General features: G+C 30.5%; 3 protein-coding genes across 4 annotated transcripts in view; all 3 read right to left on the bottom strand.

Moving 5' to 3' along the window:
- The window catches only part of LOC126903786 (uncharacterized), a 17,968-nt gene extending 2,620 nt beyond the window's left edge, over nt 1–15,348 (bottom strand). Inside the window, exons 1-4 of one of the 2 annotated variants that reach the window (XM_050682274.1) lie at nt 15,194–15,348; nt 15,031–15,105; nt 14,587–14,742; nt 13,906–14,199 (exon numbers count right to left, since the gene is read on the bottom strand). In XM_050682274.1, the coding sequence (XP_050538231.1) occupies nt 14,119–14,199; nt 14,587–14,742; nt 15,031–15,105; nt 15,194–15,328 (447 nt within the window). In that variant the 5' untranslated portion in view covers nt 15,329–15,348 and the 3' untranslated portion in view covers nt 13,906–14,118. Of the gene's footprint in view, nt 1–13,905; nt 14,200–14,586; nt 14,743–15,030; nt 15,106–15,193 lie in introns of those variants that run through there. The other variant, XM_050682275.1, reaches the window with a different exon arrangement.
- Nucleotides 5,888–15,623, bottom strand: part of LOC126903782 (uncharacterized) — a 94,119-nt gene continuing 84,383 nt past the window's right edge. The window contains exon 2 of the mRNA XM_050682268.1: nt 5,888–10,318. Coding sequence (XP_050538225.1) covers nt 8,584–9,588 — 1,005 coding nt within the window. The 5' untranslated portion in view covers nt 9,589–10,318 and the 3' untranslated portion in view covers nt 5,888–8,583. The remainder of the gene's footprint in view (nt 10,319–15,623) is intronic.
- On the bottom strand, nt 11,142–13,287 carry LOC126903783 (uncharacterized). The gene is made up of 2 exons (XM_050682270.1): nt 11,848–13,287; nt 11,142–11,487 (listed from the first exon to the last, which is right to left on the bottom strand). The coding sequence occupies exon 1, from the start codon at nt 12,823–12,825 to the stop codon at nt 12,034–12,036; it is 792 nt and encodes a 263-aa protein (XP_050538227.1). The 5' UTR covers nt 12,826–13,287; the 3' UTR covers nt 11,142–11,487; nt 11,848–12,033.

Below are 15,623 nucleotides of genomic sequence, written 5' to 3'. Positions count from 1 at the left end.
AATAATAATAATAATACAAATAAATTTAAATTGTAATTTAAAACATAAATAATTTATAGAGAATATACGACTACAATAATATAAATTAAACACAATGTAATATTCCATGTTAAACAATAATCAAAAAAAAAAATATATATATATATAAAGTAATTCAAATTGAAGTTACAAATGATTAAATTCAAATAACTTAATTACAAGGCAAAATACATAAATTACGAACCGCTCGTTTATAGCTACCACTAGAATTTATGATAGTAACAACGCGAGTTACGCCATCATCGCCAGGGTGTACTTCACTAACTCGAGCCAGCTTCCATTGTTGAGGCGGCAAATTATCTTCTCGTACTACAACAATTGAGTTCTCTTTAAGTTCATTGCCCCTAGTTTTCTCCCATTTATTTCTTGATTGAAGTTGCGTCAAATAATCTTTCGACCAAGAAGACCAAATTTTTTGAAGTAAATAACTAACTCTTCTCCACCTAATAAGCCTATTCATAGGTGTGGCTGTTAAATCAGGTTCAGGTAAAGCATGTAATGAAGAACCAATTAAAAAATGACCGGGAGTCAACATAGACACATCATTAGGATCACTTGAAATTTTTGTTATTGGGCGCGAGTTCAAACAGGCTTCCACACGTACTAATAGCGTATTAAGCTCTTCGTACGTTAAAGCTGCATCACCAACTACACGTTTGACATGATATTTTACAGATTTTATACCCGCTTCCCATAGGCCACCAAAATGCGGCGATCGGGGGGGTATGAAATGCCAACGAATATCTAATTCAGTTACAGCAGGTCGAATATCCCTTTTGAATTGTTCTGATTCAAACAGTTTTCTTAATTCCTGAAGTTTTCTATTTGCCCCAACAAAATTAGTTGCATTGTCCGAAAATATTTGAAAACAAAGTCCTCTGCGACTAATGAAGCGCTTTAAAGGGCCCAGAAAACATTCAGTGGTCAAATCGCTAGCTAGTTCAATGTGTACTGCCTTCGTGGCGAAGCATACAAATAGACAAATGTAACCTTTAGTCAAAGGGGCTTTGCGATTACTGTTAGATTTAACCATTATTGGACCACCATAATCTATTCCACATGTAGAAAATGCACGAGTTGGACTTACTCTTTCTGTCTGCAAGTTTCCCATGATTGGCTGCTGCACAATTGGCTTATAACGGAAACAAATTATACAACGATGAACAACCTTTCTCGCTAAATTACGACCATCAATAATCCAATATTTATCACGTAATGATGATAAAATGGCTTGCGGACCAGCATGAAGTAATTTAAAGTGTTCATAACGACAAGCTAAATATAAAGTAAATAAATAAATAAATAAGTAAATAAAAAGAGTAATAAAGCTAAATGACTGTTGCCTGGAACTAATAGGGGATGACGTTGAAATTCGGTTAAATGTTTTGCATGTTTTAAACGACCACCAATCCTGATTACACCACGACCGTCCAAAAATGGATTGAAATATTTTAATTTACTTTTTATTGTTTGTAACAAATTTATTGTTTTGCAATTTTTTTATTTCATCAGCCCAGTGTTCGTTCTAAGCTACGAATACTAATGAAGTTGATGCATAATTTAATTCGTCAATCGTTAAAGGACCACTTCTAATGGGGGTATTTTTTACTCGACTCAAGCAATTATTTTTAAAACGTAAACACCAAGAAACAATTTTTTTTTAATTTAAAGTACGATGGATAATTTTCTAATAGATTTAACTTTAATTGAATACTTAACGAAATTTGAGTATCTTGTTTTGTTTCTACCATTTCTTCTGGATTAATTGAACACTTCTCTGTCATGATTGGCCATTGATCGCTATTTAGTGAAAGCCACTGTGGACCCGTCCACCATAAAGTTTTCTTTTGAATTTCACGCGGGGAACAACCTCTCGATAATATGTCAGCAGGATTATCAACCGTACTTACATGACGCCATTCTAAAATATCTGTTAGAGTCTGGATTTCCCCTACACGATGAGCCACAAAGGTCTTCCACTTGGTTGATGGAGATGTAATCCAAGCTAACGTAATAGACAAGTCTGTCCAAAAATATTTACGCGAAACTCTTATGTTTAATTTTGGTACAATTTTATGCGCCAAACGAGCTAACAATAAGGCCGCACAAAGTTCTAGTCTGGGTACTGAAATAGTTTTTAAAGGAGCTACTTTAGATTTAGCGCATATTAACGTAACCTTTGTTTCATTTTTATCGTTAATGGATTTTAAATATAAACAAGCTTCATAGGCTAACGTTGATGAATCAGCAAAACCATGTATTTCATTACAAACAATTTTGCCATCAATAAATATATATCGTGGTATAACTAATTAATTTAAATATGGTAGTTCATATAAATAATCACGCCATCTAGTTTGTACTTCGTTAGGAAGTTCTTCGTCCCAATTAATTTTTAGTGTCCATAAATATTGCATTTGTAATTTATATAATATTATAACAGGTCCTATGAGACCTAATGGATCATAAATAGAAGCTATTTGTGACAACATTATGCGTTTGGTAACATATTGAACATTCTGATCAATATTACTTACATTATATTGATAAATGTCATCTACTGGGTTCCATAATAATCCTAATATTTTGATTGTATTATTTTCTAAATCTAAAGTTAACATATCAATTTGATTATTACCTACTATGTCTTTAATAAGATCAGGATCATTGGATATCCATTTACGTAAATCAAAACCACATTTACGCGTTATATCTATTAATTGATTACGTAATAATAGTGCATCTTCTTTTGTAGACGCACCACCTAAAAAATCATCTACGCAAAAATCTTCTTTAATTGCTCTATAAGCTAACGGGTAATCAGTAGCCTCGTTGTCGGCTAAGTGATCCAGACAGCCAGTTGATAAATATGAAGCAGGTGTTGTGCCATAAGTGACTGTTTTTAATTGATACATCATTATTGGCTGGTCGGTTTCTTCACGCCAAAATATTTTTTGAAAACATCTGTCTGGCGGATCGATTAATATCTGTCTGTACATTTTGGCTATGTCCGAAGATAGGGCGTATGCATGGGTCCGAAAACGCGCCAAAATGCACACTAGTTCTTGTTGAATGCTTGGACCTTTATATAGTATTTCGTTCAAACTTTTGCCACTATTAGTTTTGCATGAACCATCAAAAACAACTCGCAATTTAGTGGTTACGCTGTCTTCCTTTTCGACCGCATGATGCGGAAATACGTATTCCTCCTTATCATCGTTGTCCGAGTCTGTAATTAATTCCATATGACCTAATATTAAATACTCGCGCATAAATTTCACGTATTTTTCTTTAAATTGTAAATTATATTTAAAACGATGTTCTAACGATTTAAATCGGCGTAGCGCTGTTTATCTCGAATTACTCAATGCTGACGGTGGTTCACGAAATGGTAATTTGACAACAAATCTACCATCATCGTTACGCCTTACATTTTTTAAGAAATGTCTTTTGCATGCATTTTCGTCTAAAGTATATACGTTTTCGCTAGAGTATTCCTCTAGGCGCCAAAATAGTTCGATTTGCTCTTCGACCTTTGATACTTGCACGTCACCTGCTACAAATAATGCAAGGCTTGTATTTGCATTATCGTCATCATAAATGCGACCTGCTACTATCCACCCGAGTACTGTATTCTGAAAAACTAATCCCTTCTGCGGTTGGTATTATNCTGTATTCTAAAAAACTAATCCCTTCTGCGGTTGGTTTGTTCGCCACGAAGTAACTCAAAAAAGACTCCCGATCCCAATATCATGTCAATTTTTTGTGGTGTGGTAAACATAGGATCAGCGAGCTCAATGTTAGCTGGTAATTTTAGATTATCTAGGTCAATTGATTTTAAAGGAATGTTATTCGTGAGTTTCGATAACACTAAACATTCTAAATTACTGGAATAATTGGATAAGCGCGACGATATCTTTACTGCCACTGAATTACTAGCGGTGTGTGTGGACAGTTGAATACCAGTAATGGCACAATTGACTCTGCGCCTATTTAAATTTAATGTTTGGGCCATACTATCGGTAATAAAATTACTCTGTGAGCCGGTGTCAAGTAGCGCGCGGCAAATAACTGGTTCACCATTACAATTATATGCTATAAGTACGGCTGTAGATAATAATACCTGTTCGCTTTTTTTTTGAATACATTTGTACTCATTGATGTAACCTGTTGTTCGCTATTATTGATATGACACTCATTATTGTTCTCGTTATGATTTTTATTGCCTTTGAAATTATTTAAATGCAACAAGGAATTAAGTGGTTTGTCACATTTAATGCATTTTCGAGACAAACACTTAGTACTAGGATGCTGTCGTAAACAATTTTTACACAAATTTAAATCATTTACTTTGTTTATGCATTCAGTAATCGAAAGTGATAAAAAATTAGGACACTTGTAAATTGTATGATCGGATTTACACAAAAAACATTTAATGACATTATTATTTGTGATCATTGCTGTGGTACGAATTTGCTCTCTTTTATAGACATTATCTCTTTTAATTGAATTAAAATTGTTTTGTCGCACATTTATCAACGAAGAAGATTCTACCGCTTCCAATATTTTAAACCGTGTATCCAAAAAATCTAATAATGTAGCTACCCACATAGCAATGAAATATTTCTAGAATATTCCTAGAATATTTATTTTTGATATTAAAATATTTCTAGAATATAACCAGAATATATTGAAATATTCTCACAATGTTCTCAGAATATACTTTGGCAGCGAATATTACATTCTCACAATATTTTAAAGGTATATTTCTAAAATGTTATAAAAAATATATTGTGACAATATTTTTAAAATGTTTTATAAATATATTAAAAAATGCAAAAAATAGATCACTATGCGGGATTTGAACCCTGTACTTCTAGCGCTTTAGACTCGTACGTGACCCATTGACCCACAGGTTGCTTCGAAAGAAATAGGATAAAAAAGACTATTTAAGGTAGTTCAAATGGTTATTTGTCTGTTAAGTAATTTTTCTTGTTTAAAAAAATTCAAAGTAAATACAATTTTATATTCAATTTAGATTAGATTCATATAATTTTTTTGAAAATCGGCGATCCCATCACCATGATTTCTCCTTGTAAGTTAGAAACTGACTATTATTGTTGATAATATAGAAATATATTCTAACTATAATAAAAAAACTTTTTAGGATTTTTAGTTTCACAGGACAATAATAAGATATAATTGCGTTGATAAAACTAAAAAAATTTTAACTCGATAGGCCTGCAAATAATAGCAACAAGGGTTTTTTACTGTCCCTAACTTACTTAGCTTAATTGAATTAAGTTAATTAAAATTGATACTAATTAGAGAAAATGGCTGTTTACTTATTAAAGATTTAGGAATATGTATATATAATACATAAGTATTATATAACAAGATACCAATATCATCCAAAGATGTAACTAAAGGGAGAAAAGAGGATGGCTTGTGTCTCTTAAGTTACCTCAGTTGGCCAACAAGATATATATTTATAATATTTAAAAAATTATATTGATAATATATTCAACAAATATTTCAAGTTAAATATTCTATATTTATTTTAATTAATATATTTTCATAATATTTATAAGCAAATATTTAAAAAGATATTTTTTAAGCACATTGTAGAAATATTTTCGGTGTAATATACTGTATTTATTCTCTTTAATATATTATCAAAATATACATAAACAAATATTTAAAAAATTATATTGTGAGCATATTATGAAAATATTTCAATAGAATATATTATTTATTATGTTTAAGAGATATTGTCACAATATTTTATTCAAAATATTTTAAAAAGTATTTTGACAATATTAATATATTGAAATTGCTATGTGGGTACGGAAGGTACAACCGTTTTGGGAGCTTTGGTTTCCCATTCTTTTAATGTCTTTGGATCAAGTTTTGACGTTATCAAATGAACTAATAATGAACCCCATAAATTAGGGTCTTGACCGAGAGCTTCTAATGCGTTCATATTATTTATTAAATTATCAATTAAATATCTTAATTTAAAAGAGGATTCTTTTATCATTGGTTGAATATCGAAAATCGCTTTTGTATGTGCTTGAACTAACATTTTTTTATTGTTGTATCGATTTATTAATGTTGACCAAGCATAATCATAATTTACCTCAGTTATTTCAACCGATTTTATTACGTTTGCGGCATTACCACATAGTGACGATTTCAAATAGAAAAATTTTTGCTCTTTTGAAAGCCATGAATTTGAGTGTATAATTGCTACGTACATATCATGAAATGACGACCAATCTGCGTAATCTCCGGAAAAAGATGGTAAGTTAATCGGAGCTAATTTTGCAAACGAATGCACCCCTTGATTTTTGCGATTCGAAACAATTGATATACTACTCGCGGTAGCGCTATTTTCACCATTGACATCCGACGGTCTAATCTCTACAGTATTATCTGTGTTAAAATTTCCATTCAATTTATTAATAAGCTTTTCACACCCGGAAACTGCCTCATAATAAAGTTCCTCAAATTCTGAACGATATTTTTCATTATCGTCCGAGCTTTCTGGAAGCGCGATTTCTATGTCCAATTGCAGTTTATTAAACTCACACCATGCACCTTCAGCCCTTTATGCGCGAACGGACAGCTGATTAACATCCAGTTTCTCTGGTGCTAATTTGATAATATTAATTGTGCGTGTTAGCTGACCTTTGAGCGCTGCACGAGCTACTTTTAGCGTATCAATGGTATAGGTAATTCTAACGGTTGGGATTATACGATCGCCCTATTGTTATATATATATATATATAACTTGCAAATTTCTTGACGGTGGGAAAATTGATTTACCCAAGATAAAATTATCGACTTAACTTTTTTTTTTTTTATATATATATATAAGCGTAAATTACGAATATGATTCTCTTACCGATGTATTTTGATAAATTCTTCACTAAGACTAAGTAATTAAACTTAATTAAACTAATTAATAATTGCGTTTGGAGATAACTTGATTAATAATTAAACACTTTCCAAAGAAAAACTAAATTAAACACTTAACGATTAGTTACTTTGATTATATATAATTAATCAAAACGATTGTTTTGTCACCGGTACACAGAGTACTTTAACGATATAAACGATGTAGAACACGAAAAAACGATGCAAACGAAATAAAACAATACGCAAACGATTATATTTTAATAACGCTTATCCGGAACGAAATGGACCAATGTTTTGACTTCGATATGGACTGTATAAGAAAAATATAAAAAATTTTGGACGAACGACGATAATTGTTTAAACCTTATATAAAGGTGTCTTTTATTAAAATATAATGATTATTTACAATTTTTACCACAGTGCAGTGACGATCGAACGATAGAAAAATGAAAACTGACTGAAAACCAAATATAATAATACGTTTTACAGCGCCTTATCAACAATACAATATATAAACCGAACACTTATCATTATTGTTAATTCATTTATTTAAGAATAAATATCAATTTCAAATCAAAATGAGTGATGCCCAGTGTTGTGGACTGTATGTCATTTTTCTAGTTGAACAGATTTTTGGGGTTTTATTATTTTTAAATTTTAAGTAACTCTATGAACGTTAATATATCAATTTTTATTCGTTTAAATTACAACTCTATGCTAAGAAATCACGTCGCCGACTGACTGAATTAAAAGTGGTGGTCAACGACCGTTTACGTACATGTTGATAACTCTAGTCGGACCTAACATAGCGGGCGCCTTAAAACACTGTTTTAAATTAATGATTATTAAATAAATCAAATGAACAAAAACAAAAAAATAAAATAAAATACTACAAATAAACCAAAGGAATAAGACTTATTAAATAGATTTAACAATTAGTATTCGACAATAATTATTTAAAAAACACACATTGGGACTCTCATAATTTATCTACACAAAATAAATATAAATAAATTAACAAATAAATAATCAAAAAATATTTAGTTTTAACTATATGAATCATTGAAGCAATTTAACTCATTGTTTGGTTGTCCTCAAAAGGTAACGGACATAATTGTCTTACCGCTCTATTGCTTTCACCGTTTGTAGTCTTAATTGTCGCAGAATGTATAACATCATCTTTACCATACTGTACCGCTAGTACGCGACCCAACTTCCTATTCAATGACGCTACATTTTAATCGCGTAACAAAACTATAGTGCCAACGTTAATATTAGGACCCTTGGCAGTGAACCACTTCACCCGTTCCTGTAATTGAGCTAAATATCCGTGTCTCCATCTTTTCCACAACATTTGGGAAAAATGTCGCACAACTCAACCCAACCATCGATCCAACCGATTGGTTTTAACACCGGTTTCGTCCTCTTCTGACACAGACATAAGCGACTCTCCAATTAAAAAATGTGATGGTGTAAGGAATAGTGGATCAAATGGATCCGGGGAAAGAGTAGTCAATGGTCGAGAATTTAAGCAAGCTTCTGCCCTTATTAAAATAGTATTTAATTCCTCGTATGTTCAAAATGCCTCCCCTAACACCTTAAAAATTATAGTTTTCATTGACTTCACAAACCCCCAAAATGAGGCGAGCGCGCAGGAATTAATCGCCATTCCACGCCTTTTTCCGCAACATTCTTAATCAGCTGATTTTCGTACTCTTCAGATTGAAATAAATCGTAAACTTCTTTTAAATATTTATTAGCTCCTACGAAATTTGTAGCATTATCGCTGTATAAGATTTTTGCAATCCCTCGTCTATTAAAAAATCTATCTAATGCATTTAAAAATGACTTCGTGCTCAAGTCAGACACTAATTCAATATGAACTGCTTTTGTTGAAAAACAAATAAATATACAAGCGTAACATTTTAATATACATGTCCTTTTTCTAAGACTGTCCTTTATCATCAGCTGTCCGGCAAAATCACAACCACTTATTAAAAAGGCTCTTCCCTGTTTAAAACGACTAATAGGTAGAAGGCCCATAATGCGTTGTATTACAACCGGTCTATATCGGAAACATTTAATACAATGATGCAATACGCCTTTTGCTGTCCTACGTGCGTTCAATGGCCAATAATTTAATCTAACAGTAGATAACATCGCCTGCGGGCCGCCGTTCATTAGACGTTCATGTTCGCGTAGAAATAATAAACGCGCGTATTTACACTTATCACCAAGTAACACTATAGGATGACGTTGACATTCATCAATAGACAATGCATTTTTCAGTCTACCACCAAATCTAATTAAATGTTTATCGTCTAAAAACGGTCTTAATCGTAACAATTTACTTTTCTTTGACACCTCTTTACCGTTTATCAAACAACTAATTTCTTTGGCAAAATAATTATTTTGCACAATACGTATTAAATTAATATTTGTCCTATTTAAATCATCTGCATTTATAACACTTGTTTTAAACAATGTTTTATTTACTTTAATATCTATAAATCTTAAACAATAAGTCATAATACGTAAAATTTTATTTAAAGATGAAAATTTGTCTAACAAATTAGCTTCTTCTATTACATTACCAATAAATTTAGTTGTACTTTTTCTTTCCAACATATTGCTTGAAATTTCTAATACTCCATTATTTTGACTTGTTCATTCCGTTTTATCCCTACTCAACCAAGACGGTCCTTGCCACCATAACTGCATCTCATTCATCAACTTCGCTTCACATCCTCTAGAAAGCATGTCGGCTGGATTATCCTGAGACCGTACATGAGCCCATTCTGATGGACAAGATAAATTCTGAATTTCACCAACTCGGTGAGCAACGAATGTCTTCCAACTTGTGGATGGAGAAGATATCCACGCCAAAACTATATTTGAGTCCGTCCAAAAGTACTTTTTTATAATATTTAATTTTAACTTTTCCATAACATTATAAGATAACCGTGCGAGTAATAACGCTGCGTATAGTTCTAATCTGGGTATAGAAATTACCTTTAATGGAGCTACTTTTGATTTCCCACAAATAAGCCTTAAACTATGTTTACCATCTATATCGGTGCATCGTAAGTATATACATCCACCATATGCCTTTTCTGATGCGTCCGAAAAACCGTGTATTTCTATTGACGAAATATCTTTTTCACACGTTATTTTTTGGTGACACTTTTAAATTATTCAAAGTTAACAAGCTCTCGCGATAATTTAACCAGTTTTCACTTATATTATCAGCTAATACTTCATCCCACGTTAATTTTATGTTCCATAAACTTTGAATGAAGAGTTTGGCTCTTATTATTACAGATCCTAAAAGACCAAGCGGATCATAAATACTGGCTACCTCAGATAATATTTTCCTTTTAGTTAAATCACTTTCCGGNATGTTTCGGTGTGATCTCTTACGACTAAAAGATCTTCGATAAATTAAATGAAACGTAAAAGAATGAAAAATATAAATATGCGTTTATTATATGTACGCGAGCGGTGCGCTTTACAAAGGTAGACTAACTGATTTTAAACACGGACGACTATGCAGCCGCCGAACAACGATAAGATAAAACAACAATAGATACACTTACTGTGTAGGCCTAAACAGTTGGATTTTCTCTCCATAATATTCTTTGGTAATCACAATGTTAAGGAACTAAATTAATTTGTCGATACATTTTTTTTATATCTGCAGATAAAGCAACTCTATGTTTTCTAAAACGTATATTAAAATAAAAATCATATCGTCTTGTAAGACGAGACCTTTTAATAGTACGTCATTCAGTGACTTACCAGATGACATTTTACACGACGCATCGAATACCACACGAAGTCGTGTTGTTGTGCTATTATAATTATATACAGCGTGGTGCGGTAAGTAACATATTTGTTCCCCAACTATGGGTTTCTTTTCACTAATTTTCTGCATTAACCCAATATTTCGTATTCTTTCATAAATTTACTATATTCCTATTTTAACTTTTCGTCTTTTTGCAACTTTCTTTCCATATTAAAAAATCTCTTTTTTGCTATCTCGTATGATTCGCCTAATTTATAATTTTCCCCTTCTTTAAAAGGTAAATAAACCATAAATCTACCGACATCGTCTCGCTTAACCGTATTTTCAAAAAACTCTTTACGANTTAAAAGGTAAATAAACCATAAATCTACCGACATCGTCTCGCTTAACCGTATTTTCGAAAATCTCTTTACAATTTTTATCTTCTAACGTTAGAGGCGCGGCTGTTCCTACTTCTTCCAAACATCAAAATTTAGATAACATATTGTCTAATTGATTTTCGTGATCAATCACTGCCGAATAACTAATAGAATGATACGCTTGACTACAGCCCGGATTTACTACTCCTGCAATTACCCAACCAAACTGCGTTTGTTGAAATATTGATCCGTCCTCGGACGGTTTAATTTTACCTGCGCATAAAACATAAAAAAAGTGACCTGCTCCGAGTAATAAGTCTATTTTTTGCGGTAGTGTGAAAGACGGATCCGCTAATTGAATACCTTCCGGAATAAAACATTTACTTTTTATATTATTCGACGGAATAAATCCTGTTATCTTAGGAACAACCAAACATTGTACTTCTATTTTGAATAAACTAATGCGCGATGTAATTACTACTGTAATCGCTGAAGTAGTATTTTTTTTAGTACCTCCTATGCCAATGACACTGTGGTGTACTCGCGAGTTACGCAACCTTAATAATTGTACCATATATTCACTTATAAAGTTACACTGTGAACGAGAATCCAGCAAAATTCTACATCTTTCTTTTCCATCTTTAACATTACCTGCATAAACTTCTACTGTTGACAACAATANTTTTTGCGGTAGTGTGAAAGACGGATCCGCTAATTGAATACCTTCCGGAATAAAACATTTACTTTTTATATTATTCGACGGAATAAATCCTGTTATCTTAGGAACAACCAAACATTGTACTTCTATTTTTAATAAACTAATGCGCGATGTAATTACTACTGTAATCGCTGAAGTAATATTTTTTTTAGTACCTCCTATGCCAATGACACTTATCGTTTGGAGTATTATTATCTACTTTTATTTCTTGATTTAGAGTAGTATTTAAATGCAACAATACATTGTGTGGTTTTGAACACTTTAAACAATAACGCTTCTAATACTTTTACACTATTTTCCAAAAATGCAATAAATTCGCATACGCGTGCTATTCTATCTTGGGGTGATTCTACTTCCCATCTACTTAGCGTATTTCTATCAAGCTTAGTACAAATTAAATTCATTAACATCGGCCCCAATTCTTCAGGTTTTTCTTCTAACATTTTTAATACACTAATACGACAGACTAAAGAATCCAAAAATTCTCTTATTTTAACCGCAGACTCTTGATGCACCATTCCTAGCTCAAAAATAGCTTTCACGTGGATTTGAATTATTAACTTATTATTGTTATATCTCTCTTTTAACATTATCCACGTGATTTCATAATTATTTGCTGTTGTTTCTAAACTTTTAATAATATTTGCTGCCTCTCCTGATAAAGATAAGCGCAAATAGCAAAATTTATGAATATCCGATAGATCCGCATTAACATGTTTAAGTTTAGAAAATAAATCATAAAAAGGTTTCCATTCACTGTATTCGATAGTAAATACTGGAATACTTATAGGAGCTAATTTAACGTGAGAAATACATTTATTTGTTTGACCACAAGAACTTTGCTGACAACTATATTGATTTTCTTTAATATCTATATTTTCGACCTTTGACGAACTTACTATACCGATTAATTTATTTGATTTGGCTAATGTTTTAAAAAATAATTCTTCACATTCCTCTCTATATATATTTTGTTCCTCCATGTTTACCTCTTCTTCGAGCTCTATTGCTCCTTGAATAACTTCGAACTCTGACCAAACAGCTTCTATTTTTTCTATCCGAAATGGTATTTGCTCTATTGAGACTTTTTCGCTACTCAAATATTTTTTGAATTTTACTAAAGATGTTTTTAATTGTCCTCTGTGCTGCGCAAGATTAATGCTCGTTCCCCCATATCGAAGGTAAGTGAGAACGCGCTGTGAAATTTAATACTATTAACAGCTGATATTCAGCAATGTAACTTCTATTCTGTTATTATTATGAACTATAGTATCCTATCCCCACATACGAGGTGTTATAATAACCTTTTAAACGCACCTATAAATATATATACTTTCCGCGTAGAGTATACGCGCCGATTTATTACTATTCTCACCTGATAAACATAACTAATAACCGGGTAAAAATCAACATAAAAAACGATCTTACAATAATATTGAAAAACTTACAATATAATCTTTTAGGAAATTTTCGAATAAATTTATTAATAAAAGGAATATATTTTAATTTTTTTACCTTTCGACTGGCTTTTTGAATATTATCCATTTTCTTGAAAGGGTAAACTTTTGGTAATCCAAATGACACGTTGCACTATTTTACGTATTTATTATTTTCGCACTTAAAATTTAAATTTTTCGTTAATTATTAACCAAAAATCCGTGTCCGAAGGACCATGTTGTGGACTGTATGTCATTTTTCTGGTTGAACAGATTTTTGGGGTTTTATNCGGACTGTATGTCATTTTTCTGGTTGAACAGATTTTTGGGGTTTTATTATTTTTAAATTTAAAGTAACACTATGAACCTTAATATAACGTTAATAATTTTTATTCGTTTAAATTACTACTCTATGCTAAGAAGGCACGTCGCCGACTGACTGAATTAAAAGTGGTGGTCAACGACCGTTCACGTACATGTTGATAACTATAGTCGGACCTAACACCCAGAATTAAAAATCCTATAAAAATTGCACATTGTAAGTGCGTTTTAAATAGGTAAACAATTTTTTATTATTGTTTAAATTACTATTATTAAAAAAAAATGGTTTCGAATTTTACTATCCAACATGTAATAATGGTATTTGTGATACAGGATTAAAATAGTTTTACTTTAAATATTGATATTTTTGTTAGCAATACTGATATCTTAATATCAAACCGAGCTCTATAAATCTTATTTGAAAAGCTATAAACGAAATATTAATACTATTTAATATCGATATTGTGTCAATTTTTGCCATCCCTATATGTAGTGAAGATAGGTATTTACTGATGAACATTATACCTGTTCTTTAGACTGAAAGTCATGTATTTTATCTTTTAATATCTTTATTTCAGACATTTTACTTGCAGTTTCAAGCTTAAAAAATAAATAAATACTATTAAGAAATACAGCTACATGATTTTTAATTATACTTATATATAAGGTTTAATTTTTAATAATTTAATTTTTCTATTTGTTTCTAAAGTTTATAAATTAAATTGAAACTTACGTATCAACTGGTATCAAGGTCAACTTAAAAGCCTTTTAAATAAAACTTATTTAAAATGAAAATATTTAGAAACATACCTTTATTAAGATGTTTAACTCAACTATTATTTGAAAAATGAATTATATGAATTTCAGACTTTATATACTAATCTTAAATTCGTAATATACAGAATAAAAGACGAGCAGCTTTAGACAGTCATATTTAAATGTTCTGAGATTATTTAAATATTATATGAATATTTAAATTAAAAATACCATTAAAACACTGTTCTTATTTTCACAAGATATTAATTCATCATTTTTTTTTCTGCGATCTTCTTCTAATTTTACATTAACATCAATAGTTGCACTTAACTTTTGTTCTAAAATTTTATATTTATTCATAACATCTCTTAGTTGTTGATTCAATTTCTAAAATAATAAAATAATTTTCTTAAAAAATTTTTGAATGGTCGATAACAATTTTAAGACAAATATTCATTAAATTCTAATTATTTTAACATATAAAGTGAGTATATAGTTAGGGATGGCAACGATATTTTTGTTAGCAATACTGATATCTTAATATCAAATCGAGCTCTATAAATCTTATTTGAAAAGCTATAAACCAAATATTAATACTATTTAATATCGATATTGTGTCAATTTTTGCCATCCCTATATGTAGTGAAGATATGTATTTACTGATGAACATTATACCTGTTCTTTAGACTGAAAGTCATGTATTTTATCTTTTAATATCTTTATTTCAGACATTTTACTTGCAGTTTCAAGCTTAAAAAATAAATAAATACTATTAAGAAATACAGCTACATGATTTTTAATTATACTTATATATAAGGTTTAATTTTTAATAATTTACCTGTAAGTTAATATTTTCTTCACCGAGTTTTACATTTTTTGAATCTAAGCTTTTTATTATATTTTGATAAATGTTTTCTTTTTCATCCAATTCGGATGCATTTGTTGAAAGCACATTTTTAAGATAGTTGTTCATATCATTTAATTCAGTGATCTAAAGTTAATGTAAAATAATTAGTGCAAGAAGATATAAATAACAATTTTCTGTATACCTCATTATTTTTATCTTCTATTGTTAATATATAATATATTGAATATATTAGTAAAAAAATATTTATGTATAAATTATACGTATTTTAAAAAAACGTTATTTAGTATTAATAAAAATATTTGATATTGTATAACCAAACCAATAGATAATAATCAATTAAAATATTTTAGTATTAACTTTATATATATGTCAATCAATTATTAAAATATGAAGCATAGAT

Source organism: Daktulosphaira vitifoliae, unplaced genomic scaffold (genome assembly GCF_025091365.1).
Source record: "Daktulosphaira vitifoliae isolate Bord-2020 unplaced genomic scaffold, ASM2509136v1 Scaffold_4, whole genome shotgun sequence".
Taxonomy (NCBI): domain Eukaryota; kingdom Metazoa; phylum Arthropoda; class Insecta; order Hemiptera; family Phylloxeridae; genus Daktulosphaira; species Daktulosphaira vitifoliae.
Note: the sequence above shows the minus strand (reverse complement) of the source record. Positions and strands in the feature narration are given on the sequence as shown.